The sequence below is a fragment of the Heterocephalus glaber genome, unplaced genomic scaffold (genome assembly GCF_053883595.1).
Source record: "Heterocephalus glaber isolate CG9 unplaced genomic scaffold, H.glaber_assembly_v1.0 deba00001497, whole genome shotgun sequence".
Taxonomy (NCBI): Eukaryota; Metazoa; Chordata; class Mammalia; order Rodentia; family Bathyergidae; genus Heterocephalus; species Heterocephalus glaber.
Window position 1 is genome coordinate 69,098,747 of NW_028258320.1, and position 20,217 is coordinate 69,118,963.

General features: G+C 35.1%; 1 protein-coding gene across 12 annotated transcripts in view; it reads right to left on the bottom strand.

Moving 5' to 3' along the window:
• The window catches only part of Atrnl1 (attractin like 1), an 833,568-nt gene that overhangs the window by 748,486 nt on the left and 64,865 nt on the right, over window positions 1–20,217 (bottom strand). For 10 of the 12 annotated variants that reach the window (XR_015440462.1, XM_087185263.1, XM_004838867.4 and 7 more), the window contains exons 6-8: window positions 19,238–19,412; window positions 15,310–15,397; window positions 1,293–1,548 (exon numbers count right to left, since the gene is read on the bottom strand). Coding sequence is in view for 11 of the 12 variants with exons in the window: in XM_087185263.1 (XP_087041389.1) it covers window positions 1,293–1,548; window positions 15,310–15,397; window positions 19,238–19,412 (519 nt within the window). In the remaining variant the exon portion in view is untranslated. Of the gene's footprint in view, window positions 1–1,292; window positions 1,549–5,116; window positions 5,199–15,309; window positions 15,398–19,237; window positions 19,413–20,217 lie in introns of those variants that run through there. The other 2 variants (XM_087185264.1, XM_087185265.1) reach the window with 2 other exon arrangements.

Sequence of the window (20,217 nt, forward strand, 5' to 3'; positions counted from 1 at the left end):
TACAGGACTCATTGCTGGTACTGGAATGACAAGATCAACAATATGGTAATGAAAATGAATAGATCACATAGGATGGAAAACAAGATCTTTGGTAGAGAAATCAAGAAATTAAGAGACCAAGTATTAGAAGAAGCATTTATGTGGATATTTAAATCATAAAAAGAGTTGACTGATATATGCTAGACAGAATGACAGTAAGCCAGGAGCTAAATTATTCAAAAAGTACAACAGTAAAATGAGAAGGAAAAGATAAGCACAAGACAGTAAGGTAATAAGAGGTAGGATCTGACAATATAAGATTCAAATTGAAGTGGAACTTCACATAGGAGGAGGAGCTAAGAAGAGATGGGGAAAGACAATAGAGAGTAAGCAGGAGATCTATCCCACTTTCAACCCAGCTCCATCAAGGATGTGGAAATGAAAACGGTCATCCCTTCAAAGGACTATAGAAGAACGGTGAAGGAGAGTCTTTCTCTAAGTACACATACACTCTTCCGTTGTTACTAATGATAATCTGAAATGAACTTTCTCCCCAAGACTGTGCAAGGACTCTAAACAGATACACACAGATGAACACACAAGAGCCAAGAGCTTGAGTTCAAAACATTGAAAGAGCCAAAAATGGAATACGTTCTTGACTTTAAATAGCAATCGTAGGGCACACATTTTCAGACAAATCAAAAACAATAAAAACATTTTCACTGCTTGAAAATGTCATCAAGAATGCAAAAAATAAAGTGCCATAAAAACAACAAAAAATATTAAGTGTAGTACATAAATTCATATGAAGATTATCCTAGTCATCTTCACACACCAGGTAATAATAGCTTTTAGAGGTCAACAGACTATTCTTGGTAAGCTTACTTTAAGGAATAAAATATACAGCAATAGCAAAGATATAGCAATAACTCAGAAATAGAATGCTGAAAAATGAAAAATCTTGAAATCATGGAACATTTATTAAAGAGATTATGTTACGTTCAGGTCTTGGTTCATAAGTAAAATCTAAGGAAATAGCACCATCTATTGAAATTTCTCATACTTAAAAATATTTTCAAATTTTGGAAAATGAGACTAGTATGCAACATTCCCCCTCATTTGGCCAAGAGAATAAATTTAATTATTAAAGAATAAAATCTAATGTAATCAAAAACCCTTACATTAAACAGCATTAATTATTGGCTTATAATTCCAATCTCAAATAACTCAGCATTTTGACTAAATTCATAAGATTTTATTAAAAATAAAAACATTCTCAACCAATAAAGAAATTACATTCTTAAGAAACTCACAGATATGGTATTCCTGTATGCTGCTCGTATAACCATATACTGCAGAATATCCAAATATTATGATCATGACAACATCTCTACTATCCAATTCCATAATATGTGCTGAATGTCCTTCCACAGCACACTGCTGACCATGTCCAAGAACAGTAGGAGTTTTTGTACTCCATGACTGACTGTGTATGTTAAAAACCCATAATTCATCTGTAACATTGCCGTAATTTGTTTCAATTCTGCCTCCATACATAAAGATGTTTTCCTGTAAATTAAACACACACACACAAACATATATATATGTAAAAAAGGCATTTCTCAGCAGTACATATTAATTTAAACCTAAAGCTTTATTTAAACATTAGATTTTAATAACTGCTCACAACATTCACAATACATAGTTCTTATCTGAAAACTCAAATAGAGAACACACAAAAAATGATTAATGTTTTATGTACAGGAGGTCATCTATACTTTCAAAAAGTTACATTAAGATATTTTAAATAATTAAATTATATCAACTAAATACACTTTAATTATTCTATATGAAGAGACCACTGAAATAATGTTAAAATTAAAAATGCAATATGCTAATTAAAATTTTAAAACTTAAGGGTACAGTAGTTCTACAAGTAACAAAATTTACTGCTTCCATAAAACAGGAAAGTAACACACTAAGTTGCTGATTAACATTACTCATAGTCTTCAATATTTGAATAATCTGAGCCCCAAGTCATTACATTTGAAGTTTATTGTCTATTTGCTGCTTGTGCTATTCTCAATTATTCATCAAGCATTACTCATTCAGCGACCACATTTGTGCATAATGTAGAATACATTTTTTATTAGTACATGCCTGCAGTACACGACGTTCACATTCATCTAAAGGAGCATGTACACGTACTAAACATATCTTAATTCTTTTTATTTCCCTTCCCCTTACCATTCTCTTCCCTCCATCTCTAGATTCCCTCCCTCCCTTTACATTTTTTAGTACATGTTTCCAACATATAATGATTACATTCATTATGGGTAATTGGTACATTTATATGACTCATCTTAAATACTTTTATATCCCCTTGCCCTCTCTCCATTTACCCCTCAGATTCTTGATTCCTTTCCATTTGCAAAAGGTCTATATCCCTGTTTTCTTTTTATCAATCCTTTATTTTCCTTACTTGTACTTTGGGTTGCTCACATCAGAGAAATCATATGGTATCTGTTTGTATATCTGATTTATTTCACTTAATGTTCTGTTCTCAAGATGCAACCATTTTCCTACAAATGTCTCAAATTTATCATTATAGCTAAGTAGTATTCTATTATATGTATACACACCACATTTTCTTTTTTTTTTCATCCATTAAGTTTATTGGTACATTTTAGGTATACAATATAATGACATTCATCATTGGAAAGTTGCATCTTTACATAATCCATCTTAGTTCTTATTTTTTCCCCATCCCCCTGCCCTCCCTTTAACCCCTCTACCCCTCCCTATTTACAAAGACATTGTTTCAATTTTTTTCTTTTCTCATATTTTTTCCTTTCTCTTCTTTCCTTTCCCCTACCCTTCCCAATTCCCCTACCCATTTAGACCTTTTCTTCCTATTTCACATTATCAATTATTCATTTTGATCCTTATTTACACTATCAGTTTCTCACACTAGAGAAACTATTCAGTATTTACACGTGTGTCCTATTTATTTCACTTAAGAGTATGTCCTCAATGTGCATCCATTTAGCTATGAATGACTCTAGTTTCCTGTTCGTTATGGCTTAGTACTCCATTTTATAAAAAAACCATATCTTCATTATCCAGTCTCCAGTAGATGGGCAATTGGGCTGTTTTCAAGCTTTAGCTATTACAAACTGTGCCACTATAAACATGAGTGCATATATATCGCTGTGGTATGATGCTTTTAATTCTTTTTTGTTGTTGTTTGTTTTTGGTACCGGGGATCATGCTCCAGACCTTGCACTTGCAAGGCAGGCGGCAGAACCACTGAGCTAAATTCCTGGCCTGATGCTTTTAATTCTTTTGGGAAGATACTCAGCAGAGGAATAGCTGGGTCAAATGGGACCTCTAATCCTAATTTTTTGAGGTATCTCCATATTCATTTCCCCAGTGGTTAACCAGTCTGCACTCCCACCAACACTGGAGAAGGGTTCCTTTCTTCCCACAACCCTGCCAGAATTTGTTACTGATTGACTTCTTGATAGTAGCCATTCTTTCTGGGGTGAGGTAGAATCTCAGTGTTGTTTTCATCTGTGTCTCTCAAATGACAAGTGATGCTGAATGCTTTTTGTATGTTTATTTGCTGCTTTTACTTCTTTGAGAAATGTCTGTTCCTTTCAGATGCCCATTTTTGAATTGGGTCTTTGTATTTGGGGGGTCTGATTTTTTTAAGTTCTTTATATATTCTAGATAGTAGTCCTTTGTCTGAAGAACGAACAGCTGGTAAAATTTTTTCTCACATTGTAGTTTGTCTCTTAGCTCTGTTGGTGGTTTCTCTTAAGAGTACAGAAGCTTTTAATAAGATGAGATCCCAGTTGTTGATTCTTTGTGCCAGTTCCCGTGCTACTGAGGTTCTGTTCATAACGTCTTTTCCTATGCCAATGTCTTCAAGAGTTCTACCTAACTTATCTTCCAGCAAGTTTGGTGTTTCTGTTTTAATATTTAGATCTTTAATCCACTTTGATTTTAGTTTAATGCATGGTGAAAGATAAAGGTCTAGTTTGAAATCCAACACCATTTATTAAAGAGGCTATCTTTCCTCCAGTGAGGATGGTTGGCTCCTTTGTCAAAGATGAGGCAGCTGAGTATGTCTGGAGTTGTTTCTGCATCTTCTAATCTATTCCACTGATCCTCAGGTCTGATTTTTTGCTGGTACCATGCTGTTTTTATGATAGTGGCTTTGTAGTATAGTTTCAAGTTGGGGGTTGTAACACCCCCTGCCATGTCTCTGTTCCCATGTCTCTGTTGCTTTTGCTATTCTGGGTCTCTCCTGGTTCCAAATGAATTTTTGGATTGTTTTCTCTAGTTCTGTGAAATATACTGTTGGGATTTCAATCAGGATTGCATTGAATCTATATAGCAGTTTTGGAAGGATGGCCATTTTCACTATATTGGTTCTTCCTACCCAGAAACAAGGGATGTCTTTCCATTTTCTTATATCTTCTTTGATCTCTTTTTTCAGAGTGCTGCAGTCTTCGATGTAGAGGTCTTTTGTTTCCTTTGTTAGATTGATTCCTAGATATTTCATTTTTTTGGATGCTACTGTGAAAGGAATTGTTTCCCTAATTTCTCTCTCAGTGAGTCTGTTATTTGTGTACAAGAAGGCTATTGATTTTTGAGTGTTGACGTTGTATCCAGCTACTCTACTGAATTTGTCAATTTAGTCTAGAAGTCTTTTGGTGGAGTTTTTTGGGTCTTCTATGTAGAGTATCATATCACCAGGAAATGACAGTTTAACTTTTTCCTTTCCTATCTTCATTCCTTTTATTTTTTCTCTTGTCTAATTGCTGTGGTTAATGTTTCCAAAACTATTTTGAAGTGGTAATAGTGGACATCTTTGTCTTGTTCCTGATGTATAGATGCCACATTTTCTTTATCCATTTGTCTGTTGACAGACATACAGGCTGCTTCCAAGATTTAGGTATCATGAATTGTGCCGCTATAATTATTGGTATGCATGTATCACTATAATATGATGTCTTTAACTCTTTTGGGGAGACACCTAGAAAGGGAATAGCTGGGTCAAATAGAATTTCTAGTTTTAGTTTTTTGTGAAATCTCCATACTGATTTCCATAATGGTTATAAATTCTTACCAGTAATATAAAAGTGCTCCTGTCTGACCATAGTCTTGCCAGAATTTGTTATTATTTGAGTTCTTGATGATGGCCATTCTTTCTGGAACAAGATGAAATTTCAGTGTTGTTTTAATTTGCATTTTTCTAATGGTTGGCAAAGTTGAACCATTTTTCATGTACTTACTGGCCATTTGTATTTGTTCTTCTGAAAATCATCTATTCATTTTAGTTGCCCATTTCTTGACTGGGTCTTTTATTTTGGGAGGTCTAGTTTTATTGTGTCCTTTGTATATTCTAGATATCAGTCCTCTGTCCATGGTGTAGCTGACAAAAATTTTTTTCCCATTCTGTAAGTTGTCTTTTCACTCTGCTGGTTGTTTCCTTTGCTATGCAGAAGCCTTTTAATTTGACATAATCCCATCTGTTGACTTTCATTGTTATTTCTTTTGCAATTGGAATTCAGTTAAGAAATTCTTGCCTATACCTATGACTTCAAGAGTTCTGCCTATTTTATCTACCCATAGGTTAAGTGTTTCTGTTTCAATATTTAAATCTATGACCCAGTTTGATTTTAGTTTAGTACATGATGAGAGATACAGGTCTAGCTTAAAACTTCTGCATGTGGATAGCCAGTTTTCCCAATACCATTTGCTAAAAAGGCTATCTTCCCTTAAATATATGTTTTTGACCCCTCTAGCAAAGATCAGGGGCCTAAATATGTCCGGAGTTGTTTCTGTATCTTCTATTCTATTCCACTGAAACATGTTTGTTTTAGTGCCAATACCATCCTGGTTTTTTTTAATCACTGGACTGAATGCCTTTCCCTGAGACGAGGAATAACATAAGGATGCCCATTTTTGCCACTTCTTTTTACATTGTGCCAGAGGTTCTAGCTAGGGCAAATAGGCAAAGACTAACAAAGGCATCCAGACTGAAACTAGAATGAAAGAACTAAAATTCCTATTTGCAGATGACATGAATATATATACAGTAGTCTAAGAAATTAAAAAAAGCACTAGCAAACAAATTCAGCTATATTACAGGATCAGTGTAAAAAATAAATTGTATTTCTATACATTTGCAATGAAAAATCCAAAAATGAAATTAGGAAAACAATTCTGATAACAGTATCAAAAAGAAAAAATAGAATAACGTTAACAAAAGAAGTTCAAAACTCTAAAAGTATAAAACATTGTTCTATGAAATTTTAAAAGTGCAAAATAAATGGATGTTTAAGGGTCAGAAGACTTAATATTAAGATGACAATATTCTCCAAATCTGTCTAAAGATTCAACACAATCCCTATCAGAGTCCCAGTTGCATTCTTTGTAGACACTGACAAACTGATTCTAAAATCCATGTAGAATATCAAGAGATGAATAACATCAAGATAACCCTGTAAAAGAACAAAGCTGGAAGACACACACTTCTTGAAAACTACCAGAAAGCAAAAGTAATTCAGATAATGAAGTACAAACACAAATCAGTGGAACAAAAATAACAGTCCAGAAATAAACCAATACATCTATGGCTGACTATTTTTGATAGGATGCCAAGACCATGCAAACTGCAAAGAATTATCTCTTCAACAAATGATGCTAAGAAAAGTGGATAGCAGCATCCACAAGAATGAAGCTCACCCTTATTACACTTCATAAACAAACTTAACTCAAAATACATGAAAGAATTAAATATAAGAGTCAAAACTACAAAACTCTCAAAGAAAAAAAGGTGTTCATCTTTGTGATTTGGGAATTGGCAATGGATTATTAGATATAAGAAAACCACAAGCAACAAAAAAAGATAAATTAGTCTTCATCAAAAGAAAACAAAACAAAAAACCTTGCATCTCAAAACACACTATCAAGAAAATGAAAACAACCCAAAGAATGGGATAAAATATTTGCAAACCATGTATCTGTTCAGGCGCTTGAATCTAGAATATACAAAGACTGCGTACAATTCAATAATATTCTTTTGCTTTGTTTGTTTTATGTTTTGGTACCAGGGACTGAACTCAGGACCTTGCGCTAGCAAGGCAGGCACCAGAACCACTGAGCTAAATCCCCGGCTGCAGTTCAATAATAAAAAGACAATCTAATACTATAATGGGAAAAGAACTTAAACAGACATTTCTCCAAAAGCAATATACAAATAACTACATAAAAAGATGTTCAGTAACATTAGTTAACAGGGAAATACAAATCAAACCTTAACGAGATACCACTTTACACTACCTGGAGATTTAATCAAAAAAACAGACACTAACAAGCACTGGCGAGGATGTATAGATATCGGTACCTTCATACATGACCATTGGGAATGGAAAATGGTACAGCCACTTCTAAAAACAGTCTGATAATTCTTCAAAATATTAAATATGAAGTTAAAATTTGACCCAGGAATTCCGTTCCTATGTCATGTATATAATCCAGATGTCTACACAAAACTTATACATACATTACATGTTCACAGCAGCATTATTCTTTTTTTTTTTGGTACCGGGGATCAAACTAGGGACCTTGCACTTGTGAGGCAGGCAGCAGAACCACTGTGCTAAATCCCTGGGCCAGAAGCATTACTCTTTTTTATTTTATATTTTTTTCTTTTTTTGGGTACCAGGGATCAAACTCAGGTCCTTGCACTTGCGCAGCAGGCAGTGAAACCACCGAGCTAAATCCCCGGCCCCAGGAACATTATTCTTAATAGCCAAAAGGTAAAAGAAACCCAAATGTCCATCAGCTGATGATAAAAAATGTGGTATATCCATACAATGGGATATTAATCAGCCAAAAAAAAGAAATGAGACACCAATACATGTTACAACACAGACAGACCTGTAAAATATTAAGCTAAGTGAAATACGTCAATCAGTCACTGAATATATGATTTGATTTGTATAAAATGCCAAGAATAGATAAATCAATAGAAACAGAAAATATATTTGTAATTGCCTAAGGCAGGGAGCATGAAGAGGTTTAGAAAGATAATTAAAAGAACACAAGCTAGCTAGACATGCTTGCACATGCCTGTAATCCCACTACTTTGGGATGCTGAGGCAGGAGGATCATAAGTTCCAGCCCAGCCTGAGTAAGCTAGCTGCTTAGCAAGACCCTGTCACAAAATAAAAATTTTAAAAGGGCTGAGGATGTTACAAGTTGCTTTCTGAAGAGATGAAAATGTTCAAAAATTGATTACACAACTATGATGAGACCTTACAAAAATCTGCAAGAGACACAGCTCTGTCAATATACTAAAAGCACTGAATTGTGTAATTTTTAAAAAGTGAATTACATGGCTATCAATTATATCTCAAGCTGCTACAAAAAAGAAATAACACAAAAAACTAAAACTAAAACAAGATAAAGAAATATACATATGTATATTTACTAATCACTCATATGAAACATGAAGTGTTAAGAGATCTCGAATAGCCAGAATAGTCTTGGAAAAACAAACAAACAAAACAAAAGTTGGGGGCCCAGCACTGAGGAGCCTTCCAGGTCACCTTACCACTAAACCCAGCGCGGAGGAGGTGAGCCACGTGCAGGTGCCAGCAGAACACCGCCCCACCCCCACCCCCTGGCTGAAATGAGAAGACACATAAACAAATTTCAAAACCAGACTTCCAAATCACCTACAGCAACCCCAAAGAGAAAGGAGATGGAACACTGTGATACTCAACCACCTGGACTCCCTGAGCTGGCAACAAAAGAGGATATGGAAACAATGAAATCAGAAATAATTTCTCACATAACAGCAGAGATTGTGCCCATAGTGCAAGACATGATTAATAAATCTAAACAGGACAGATAAAAAAAAATACAGGATCTGAGGAACATGATGGAATTCCAACATAGGAAACAAATAGAATCCATAAAACAGATGGAAACAGATTTCTGGGAGACTAAAAACTCTACTGAAAGTCTACACAGCAGAATAAAACCAATGTGAGGACAGAATTTCAGATACAGAAGATAAGACTGCAATTAGTGACCAGGAAGAGAAAAATTTCTTTAAAATAGTAAGGAACCACAAGAAATCAATCCAATAACTGCTAGACGATTCAAAGAAGAGTAACATAAGACTGATCAGAGTCAATGAAGAAACAGGAGACAGTGCAGACATGAAAAAATGTTCACAAAAGTGATGGCAGAAAACTTCCCAAGCAGGGGAAAAGAACGTGACATAGAGATTAGTGAGGCATACAGGACTCCAACTAGGCTTGATCAAAAAAAAAAATCTACACATAGGCAAATAATAGTTAAGATTCCAGAAGCCCAACAGAAGAACAAAATTCTACAAGCAGTTAGAGAAAAGAAACAAATCACAGGGCTGGGGATTTAGCTCAGTGGTTGCTCTGCCTGCTTTGCAAGCTCAAGGTCCTGAGTTCAATCCCCGGTACCAAAAAAAAAAAAAAAAAGAAAAGAAACAAATCACTTAGAAAGGAAAATCCATCAGAATCACAGCAGACTTCTCAACACAAACCATCAAGGCAAGAAGAACTTGGAGTGATGTATTTCAAGCCCTAAAGGAAAACAGCCTCTAACCCAGATTGATGTACCCTGCAAAACTATCTTGCAAAATTAATGGAGAAATAAGGTACCTTCACAACAAAGAGCAACTGAGTAGCTTCATGAATGCCAAACCAGCACTCCAAAAAATTTTAGACAATATCCTAGGAAAAGACAACAAGAATCACAAGCCCAGAAAGCCCTGTAGAATTAATCCATTGGATGCGACAAGAAATTAAATGCAAAGGGGGAGAATCCAACAAAAAGAAAAAGTCATGACAATGATAAGTCAATATGTATCACTTATAACCATCAATGTTAATTGTCTCAATTCACCAATCAAAAGAAACACACTGGCAGAATGGGTCAAGAAGCAAGATCCAAAAATATGCTGCATACAAGAAACACACTTAATTCAAAAAGAAACTCATAGACTGAAAGTTAAAGGGTGAAAAACAATACTCCATGCAACAGGAACCTGAAAAAAAGCAGGAGTAGCTATCCTCTTTGCAGATCAAATGGATTTCAAACCAACATTGATTAAGAAAGACAAAGGACACTACATCCTTACAAAGGGAACGATGCAAGAGGAAGAGATGACAATCATAAACATATATGCACCAAACACTATTGCGTCCAACTATATAAAACACATACTAATGGACATGAAAAATCAAATAAGCACTAATAAAATAGTAGTGTGAGACCTCAAGACCCCACTGTCACAAATAGATAGATCAACTAGACAAAAAATGAGCAACGAAATACTAGAACTCAAACAAACTCTTGAACAAATGAACTTAACAGATGTTTACAGTGTTCCAACACACAAAATCAGAATACACATTCTTTTCAGCTGCACATGGGTTGTTCTCCAAGACAGACCACATACTCGCTCATAGAACATGTTTAAGTAAGTGCAAAGGAACTGAAGCTATCCCCTGTAATTATCAGATCATAGTGTGTGATGAAATTGGAGATCAATAGCAAAAGAAACCACAAGAATTTCATACACGCATGGAAATTGAACAACACACTTCTAAATAACCAATGGGTCACAGAGGAAATTAAAGAAGAAATTGGACAGTTCCTTCAATTAAATGACAATGACAATACAACATACCAGAATCTATGGACACAATGAAAGCAGTCTTATGAGGGAAATTCATAGCAGTGACTACTCATATTAGGAAAATAGAGCAAGCCCAATTAAATAACCTGATGCTGAACCTCAAGCTTCTAGAAAAAGAAGAGCAGGACAAACCTAAAGCTCATACAAGGGAGGAAATTATAAAGACCAAAGCAGAAATCAATGCAATGGAGACTAAGAGAATGATACAAAAAGTCAATGAAGCCAAGAGTCGGTTCTTCAAAAAAATAAACAAAATTGACAAATCCTTAGCCAACCTTATCAGAAAAAGGAAAGAAAAGGCCCAAATACAAGCATTGAGGAATGAAAAGAATGAAATTACAACAGACCCAGCAGAAATCCAGAGAATCATCAATAACTACTGTGAGAACCTATATGCCAATAAGGTGGAAAACACTGAAGAAATGGACAGATTTCTAGATACATATGAATTACCAAAATTAAAGGAAGAAGACCTAAAAATTATAAACAACCCAATATCAATCAGCGAAATTGAAAATGTAATTAAAAACTTACCAATGAAGAAAAGCCCAGGTCCTGATGGCTTCACTGCTGAATTCTACAAGACATTTAGAGAGGAACTACAGCCACTACTGTTTAAACTCTTCAATAAAATTGAAAGGGAAGCAATACTCCCGTATTCATTCCTGGAAACCAGCATCACTTTGATCCCCAAACCAGAGAAAGACCCAACTGAAAAAGAGAACTATAGGCCAATCTCACTAATGAACACAGATGCAAATATAATTAATAAGATACCGGCAAATAGAATGCAGAAGATCATCAAGAAGATCATACACCTTGACCAAGTGTGATTCATCCCAGGGATGCCGGGATGGTTCAACATATGCAAATCAATAAATGGAATACATTATGTCAATAGAGCCAAGGACAAAAACCATATGATCATCTCAATAGATGCAGAAAAAGCATTCAATAAAATCCAACACACATTTATGATTTTTAAAATCCTACAAAAAATTGGAATAAACAGTCTCTACTTCAATCTGATAAAAGCCATCCATGAAAAACCAACAGCGAATATCATGCTAAATGGTCAAAAACTGAAATCCTTCACGCTAAAATCAGGAACAAGACAAGGATGTCCACTATCACCACTCTTGTTTAATATAGTTTTGGAAACATTAACCATAGCAATTGGACAAGGGAAAGAAATAAAAGGAATAAAGATAGGAAATGAAGAAGTCAAACTGTCATTATTTGCAGATGACATGATACTCTATATAGAAGACCCCAAGAACTCCACCAAAAGTCTTCTAGACTTAGTAACCAAATTCAGTCAAGTAGCTGGATACAAGGTCAACACACAAAAATCAATAGCTTTCCTCTACACAAACAGACTCACTGAGAGAGAACTAGGCCAAGCAATTCCTTTTACAATAGCATCCAAAACACTGAAATACCTAGGAATCAACCTAACAAAAGAAATAAAAGACCTCTTCTCTGAAAACTATAGCACTCTGAAAAGAGAGATTGAAGACGATACCAGAAAATGAAAAGACAACCCTTGCTCCTGGGTAGGAAGGTTCAACATAGTGAAAATGGCCATACTTTCAAAACTGCTACATAGATTCAATGCAATCCCAATTGAAATCCCAGCAGCATACTTCATGGACCTTGAGAAAACAATCCAAAAATTCATTTGGAACAAGAAGAGACCCAGAATAGCAAAAGCAATTCTAGGCAACAGAGACATGGCAGGGGATATTACAACCCACAACTTGAAACTATACCACAAAGCTACTGTGATAAAAACAGCACAGTACCTGCAAAGAAACAGACCTGAGTACCAGTGGAACAGATTAGAAGATGCAGAAACAATGCCAGACACACTCAGCCACCTCATCTTTGACAAAGGAGCCAAACACCCTCACTGGAGGAAAGACAGCCTCTTTAATAAATGGTGCCGGAGAAACTGGGTTTCAACTTGCCAAAGACTAAAACTAGACCTATATCTCTCATCATGCACTCAACTAAAATCAAAATGGATTAAAGATCTAAATATTAAAATAGAAATGCTGAACTGGCTGGAACAGAGGTTAGTTAGAACTCTTGAAGGCACTGATGTAGGAAAAGATTTTATGAACAAAACCTCAGTTGCCCATGAACTAGCACAAACAAGCAACAAGTGGGATCTCTTCTTACTAAAAAGCTTCTGCACAGCAAGAGAAACCACCAACAGAGTGAAGAGACAACCCTCAATGTGGGAAAAAATCTTCACCTGCTGTTCCTCAGACAAAGGTCTACTATCTAGAATCTATAAAGAACTTAAAAAAAATCAGACCTCCCAAATTTAAAGACCCAGTCCGAAAATGGGCATCTGAAATGAACAGACATTTCTCAGACAAAGAAGTAGAAATAGCAAATAAATACATGAAAAAATGTTCCACATCACTGGTCATTCAAGAAATGCAAATGAAAACAAGGCTGAGGTTCCACCTCACTCCAGAAAGAATGGCTGCTATCATGAAATCAACCAGTAACAAATGCTGGTGGGACTGTGGGGAAAGAGGAACACTGCTCAACTGCTGGTGGAAGTGCAGACTGGTGCAACCACTGTGGAAATCAGCATGGAGATACCTCAAAGAACTAGGACTGGAAGTCCCATTTGACCCACTTATTCCCCTGCTGGGTATCTTCCCCAAAGAATTAAAAGAATCATACCACAGTGATATATGTGCACCCATGTTCATAGCAACACAGCTTGTAATAGCCAAAACTTGGAAACAGCCCAAATGCCCATCAACTGGAAACTGGATAAAGAAAATGTGTTTTTTTATAAAATGGAGTACTACTCAGCCATAAAAAAGAGAAATTAAGAGACATTTATAGCTAAATGGATGCACATTGAGGTGATACTCTTAAGTGAAATAAATAGGACACACATGTGTAAATACCGACTAGTTTCTCTAGTGTGAGAAACTGAAAGTGTAAATAAGGACTAAAAGGTATAATAGGTAATGTGAAATAGGAAGAAAAGGGGCAAAGGGGAAGGGGTAGTAGGAGGGGTAGGGGAAAGGAAAGAAGGAAATAGGATATGAGAAAATGAAAAAATGGAAACAAAATCTTTGTAAATAGGGAGGGATGGAGATGTTAAAAGGAGGGCAGGGGAATGATGAAAAAATAAGAACCAAGTGAGATTATGTAAAGGTGTAAATATCCAAGGATGAATGTCATTATATTGTATACCTAAAATGTACCAATAAAATTAATTTTTAAAAAAAGAACTGTTGCTTAATAAAAACATAGGCTAATTCAAAAATGGCAAAAGGCTTGAACAGCTATTTCTCAAAAGAAGATATACCAGTGGCCAATAAGTACTTAAAACTATACAACACTAATCACTAGATAAATTCAAATCAAAATCACAAAGAGATAATACTTCACACACATTAGACCTATTGTTGGAAAGCAAAAACACAAAACATTAAGTGTTGGCAAGGCTGTGAACAAACTGGAACCCATGTGTGCTGCTGGCAGGGATATAAAATAGCGCAGCCACTGTGGAAAAACAGTATGGAAGTTCCTCAAAGCATTAAACAGATTTACATATGATCCAGCAATTCAACTCTCGAGTATACACCCAGAAGAACTGAAAGAATCAAACCAGTAGCTGTACACACTTTTCATAGAAACATTATTTACAATGGCCAAAAGGGGATGCAATGTAAGTGTCCATCAACAAATGGATGGATTTGCAAAAATGGTATATACATATAATTTAATATTATTCAGCCTCAAAAAGGAAGGGAATTCTCTTTTTTTTGTACCCGGGATTGAACTCAGGACCTTGCACTTGCAAGGCAGGTACAGTGCCGCTGAGCTAAATCCCCAGCCCTGGGAATTCTTGACACATACTACAGTCAGGATGAATCTTTTTTTTTTTTCAAGATGAATTTTGAAACCATTATACTAAGGGAAGCAAGCCAGTCACAAAGACAAATCCTGCAGGATTCCATTCATTTGATGTACCTAGAGTAGTCAAATTCAGAGACAGAAAGCAGATTGATAAGTTTCCAAGAATTAAGGAAGGGAAAAATGAAAATTTTGCTTCAGTTTTGCAAGATGAAAATAGTTCTGGAAATGACGATGATGGTTGCACAATGTGACTGCCAGTGAACTGTACACTTAAAAATAGTTAAAACAGTAAATTCCAAGGGCTGGGGATTTAGCTCAGTGGTGCTGCTGCCTGCCTTGCAACCACAAGGTCCCGAGTTCAATCCTTGGTACCAAAAAAAAGTAAATTCTATGTTATGTGTAATTAACATAATTTTTAAAAAGTGACTAATGACTAGATTTAAACTGACAAAAAGTCACACTCTCTTTATTTACATGTCTAAAGGGCAATTGTACTACAACCCACTAAACCCACTCTTGATAAAATAGCTCATATATCTCATTATTGTGATTCATAATTATTTATTGTTCTCATTAAGTGTTTGAAAGAAATCTGAGATTTAGTAATTTCCCTCTAAGGTAAACTCTTTAAAAAAAACTGACGAAAATTACAAAAGCAGAAGTCATACCTGATACAAAGCAAGAGAATGTCCATATCTTTGGAGAGGTCCTCTCGATAGAGTTCCTACATTCCATATACTGCTTTCTAAATTATAACTAAAAGCAAGAAAAGAACTTCATAAGCTAAGATTCATTTTCTTAATTTCATATGCTTTTCTTCTTGTATACAAATTCTCACTAAATTTGAAAAGAATTATAACTAATAAACTAATAATTTCATACACAATATTAGAAAGTTTTACTAAGCATTCAGTCAAGTACCAACTCTAATAAATTAGGATTCAATTCCTTAGTGGATAATTTACATGAACTGGGGTAGGACATTAGTACTAGAATTAATTTGCTTAATTGGCTTCAATCAATTAGTTAACCTAAAAAATAGTGAGCTCCTCTGTATTTTTAAGTTTGAAAAAAACAGCTTTTCTTGGAAATGAATGAAAATTCTTTCCATTTTTACAATAACCATTTGCTTTAAGTATTCATGTTTCTTCTTCACACAATTAGTTTAGCATTATATAAACTAACCAAGAAATATATTATTTCCTGTAAAAAAAATGACTTATTTACTGATAATTTTTTAAATTAAGCAAAATAAGTCCAATAGTATAAAAATAAGTTATTCTTGGATTATGGATACAAAAATAACTAATTTTTTCGACTGGTCTTACATACGAAAACAGAAGTTCTAAAGTATGGATCTCAAATGCTTAGTTAATAGCATTCCAATTGAACTAGCACTATACCCCCAAATCTTAATTTGCTAAAACATATGAGAGTATAAAACCAGGCAAGAAATAGAGTACTAACACAGGAGTATAAATAAGGAGCAAAACAGAGGACAGATTTTAGTAGTAGGAAAAATCTGTTTAAATGGGAAAAGAAATAGGAGACGGGGGAGTGAGGGGGAAGGAAAGGAAAAGAGATTTAAAGAAAAAAGAATCGAAAGATAAAAATGGAAATAGAGCTTTTGTGTATGGGAAGGGAAAGAAGGTTTGGAGGGAGGAGAGGGGAAGGAGGTCAAAAGAACTAAGATGCGTTATACACACGTACAAATCGCCGATGATGAGTGTGATCACTATGTACAGCAAACATGTACTAATAAAAAAAGTTTTTAATAAAACAAGAGTACTATTTTAAGAAGCTCACTATCAATTGTCCTATTTCTCTTTCTTCCTCCAGTTCATTAGGAAAGGTAAGAAACTGCCCCTTCACAAGACATGTGAGTTACCAAAATGGTTTTCAGCATTGCTTAACATTTCCTAGCTTAGAGTTACAAGACAGATGTGTATGATACAGATGACAAAATATAGTCAGAATATAACTTCCACAGACTCACACCACTAAATCTACCTACCTCCCAGGTATCTGCAGCCAACATAATGCTTTCCACCAAGTTACCATAAACTAGGACTCAGTACACTATTTCTGTAAAGGGCCAGACAGGAAATATTTTAGGCTTTGCCAGCCATATTGGTTTCAGTCTTCCTCTTTGTTTCATAACTCATTAAAAAAATACAAACAAAAAAAATTCTTAGTTCTCAGAACCTGGGCCCCAACTCTAGTTTGCTGATGCCTGCTATACATAACCTTTCAGCACTGGATCCCACAGCACTCCAGTAGTCCTCCTGTCTCTATCCTACATCACCATTTTCTGTCTAACTAGATAACTGTCACCAGGACGCAAACATATTTTTTAAAAACTTTTGACCTCACTCCACCTTCAAGCTACTACCCTATTCTTCACTGCCAATTTCTTTATAGTCCCCACCCATACCAATCTTTCCATTATCTTAAACTAACTCTAGTCAGTCTTTTAACCCTACCACTACAGTAAACCTGTTTTTGTTAAGTTCAACTTCCTCTTATTAAATCCATGGCCACTTTTTGGTCTTCATTTCCTTGACATAGTTAATCATCAGCATTTAGTGTTGTTAGCCACCTTTTAATCCTCATATATTCTCTTCCCTTGCCTGTGAAGACACTGCATGCTTTTGGTTTTCCTACCTCACTGGTCACTCCTTTTCAGTCCTTTCCTACTTTCTCCTCTTCTACCCAACATCCTAGTGATACAGTGTCTAAGATTCAGTTTTTGGTCTTCTCCAGCTAAAACTCATTCTAACTCAATCACTGTTTCTACCCTTCCTCTCAACCCCATATATTCTCAACAGAGTGGCCACAGTGACTCTTCTGAAATATTAGTCAAAGCATATTCAAAACCCTCCCTGACTCAAAAGATCTGTAACATCCTACATGATCTGTCTTCCTCCTCTATTATCCCTCTGATTTCATGCTTCCCTTTTATATGTTCTATACAAACAGATGGGCCTCCTTGTTGCTACTTGTATACCTTAAAAACACTCCTACCTTGAGGCATTCACTGGTCTGGCTCTTTTCTGTACCTACAGATTACAGCAGTGCCAATGGCCTGACCTCCTTCGAGTTTCTGCTTAGTCTTTACCTTTCTCATAAATAGCCCTGCTTTGTCGACTGCATTCCTAACTGTGACCCTCTTCTTTCACTCTTTTACTTACACATCCCTGCTTTACCTGCCTATGTATTTACCTATGTATGTATAAATGTGTACATATATAAATTACTTTGGTAAGCATACTCATTTTTTCATTGCCAGTTTTTCTTCACTAACTACAACAAGGAAATTTGTTACACTCACTGATATATCCCAGGTACCAAGGATATAGTAAGTGTTCAAGGCGAGCATGGTGGCACACACCTGTAATCCCAGCCCTTGCAATACCGAGGCAGGAGGATCATTGTGAGTTCAAGGCCCACCTGGGCTACATAATGAGTTCAAAGCCAGCTTGAACTACATAGTGAGACCTTGTCTCAAAAAACAAATACAAATGGGCTGGGGATTTAGCTCAGTGATGCCACTGCCTGCTTTGCAAGTACAATGTCCTGAGTTCGATCCCCGTACCCAAAAAAACCCATAAATAAATAATAGTCATGCCTATGTTGCATGTTAATTTTCACTAATGTTAATGTGTATACATTCCGCAAGATAATTCTCTTTCTAATTTAACCAACATTAATACGGAAAACTTTTGTATTATTTACTGAATGATTATCTTAAAGTGTAACATCTACACTCCAACTAAATTCTACTTTAGGGCTATGGATGTAGCTCAGTGGCAGAGTGCATGGCTAGCATGCATGGGCTCCTTAAAAATAAATTCTACTCCAGAAGATGAATAAAGTGATCAGTGATATTATCATTTCTAAATGCTGTTTAAATATCCTTACCTATATCTGAACTACTTTCAGAATGATGAAAAAATTCTCTAACCTGAGAAAACAATAAATTTACTTCTAATCTGATGGTTCACAGTTTATAATGATATAATCTTAGAAATATAAGTATAAATATGCACTTTATTTATATTTTCTAATGTCATTAATTATCTAATATACATATTCTTTTTCAATAAATCAAAAGCTTAATTTTCACAAAAAACCGAAAGTATTTTATATATACAATTACACCTCGTGCTCGCTTCAGCAGCACATATACAATTACACCTCATTCTGAAAATGTAAAAGGTGACGGGATTTCTTATGCCAAACATAGATATAAACACAGGACTTTATGTAAAGTTAATACTTTCTTACCTAGAATTTATTTATTAAAGCATCCTGGAGAGGTAAGGAAATTTCTACACAAATGTACATACAATGACAAATAATTGATCATGGATAAATTGAGTAGATATTCCCAAATGAATCCCATTTAGCAAACAGATATTATTATAAAAATAACAACTTTTGGGGCCAGGGATTTAGGTCAGTGGTTCCAGTGCCTGCCTTGCAAGCACAAGGTTCCAAGTTCGATCCCCGATACCAAAAAAAACCCAACTTTTTAACACAAGAAAATCGAATTCTAAAAATATAGGCTATGAAGATATGAAAATAAATACTTACTTTAGGACCATTTGAAAAGAACTGTAGTTAAAAGTATATCCACCAATCACCCACATAAATTTCCCATGTAAAACTGCTTTGTGTGAAGCTCGACCTACTGAAGGACTGAAGGGCTTAACATTCGGTAGAATCCAGTAAGACTCGGTAGATGGAACATTCAAAGAGCAGTCAGGACCTATTAAAAAAAGTAAACAACATACTGGATTAAACAAAACCCTTAGATTACAGAAACAAACTGCATGGAATCAAAAATTTAAGAATCTAATGTTCATCTTACTAATAAATGTAACACAAATAATAAACAGTCTAAATGTAACTTGCAAGAAAACAGTAGATACAATGCCAGGGCAGGACAATCATCAGACTTGAATAAATACCATTTTAAAAATTACTTAAATAATGTAAAATTTCAGATAAAAACTTTAGTATCCTACTAGAACATTAAAATTGAAAACAATGTATTCAAGTTCCAGTTCTGTCACTTGATAGAAAATGTGACCTTGAGTAAATCTGTTTCTATCTCCCATCCTCACGCCTTCATGTAGAAAATAGAAATAATCAATTTCTAAGGGTTGTTATAAATTTTTTTTTTAAACCATAGAGGGCTCTGAATGTGGCTCAAGGGTAAAGAACTTGCCTAGCACATATGAGGATGTAGGTTTGATCTCCAGCACCACAAACAAAACAAAAACAGTGGAAATAAAAGCATTTCCAAATTATAAGCTATTAAACAAATATAAAAATAAAGATTGGCCAGGGATTTAGGTCAGTGGTTTCGCCGCCTGCTGTGCAAGCGCAAGGACCCAAGTTCGATCCCCAGTACCAAAAAAAAAAAGTAAAGATTGTTTTTGTTAGCATCATTATGAAGAACAACCAAAATAGGAAGACTTACATGTTTTTAAAAATGAATTTATATATAATGAAAAACTGTTAATTAGTCCAGAATAATTTCAAAACTATGAAGTTCAAAACACAGCTTT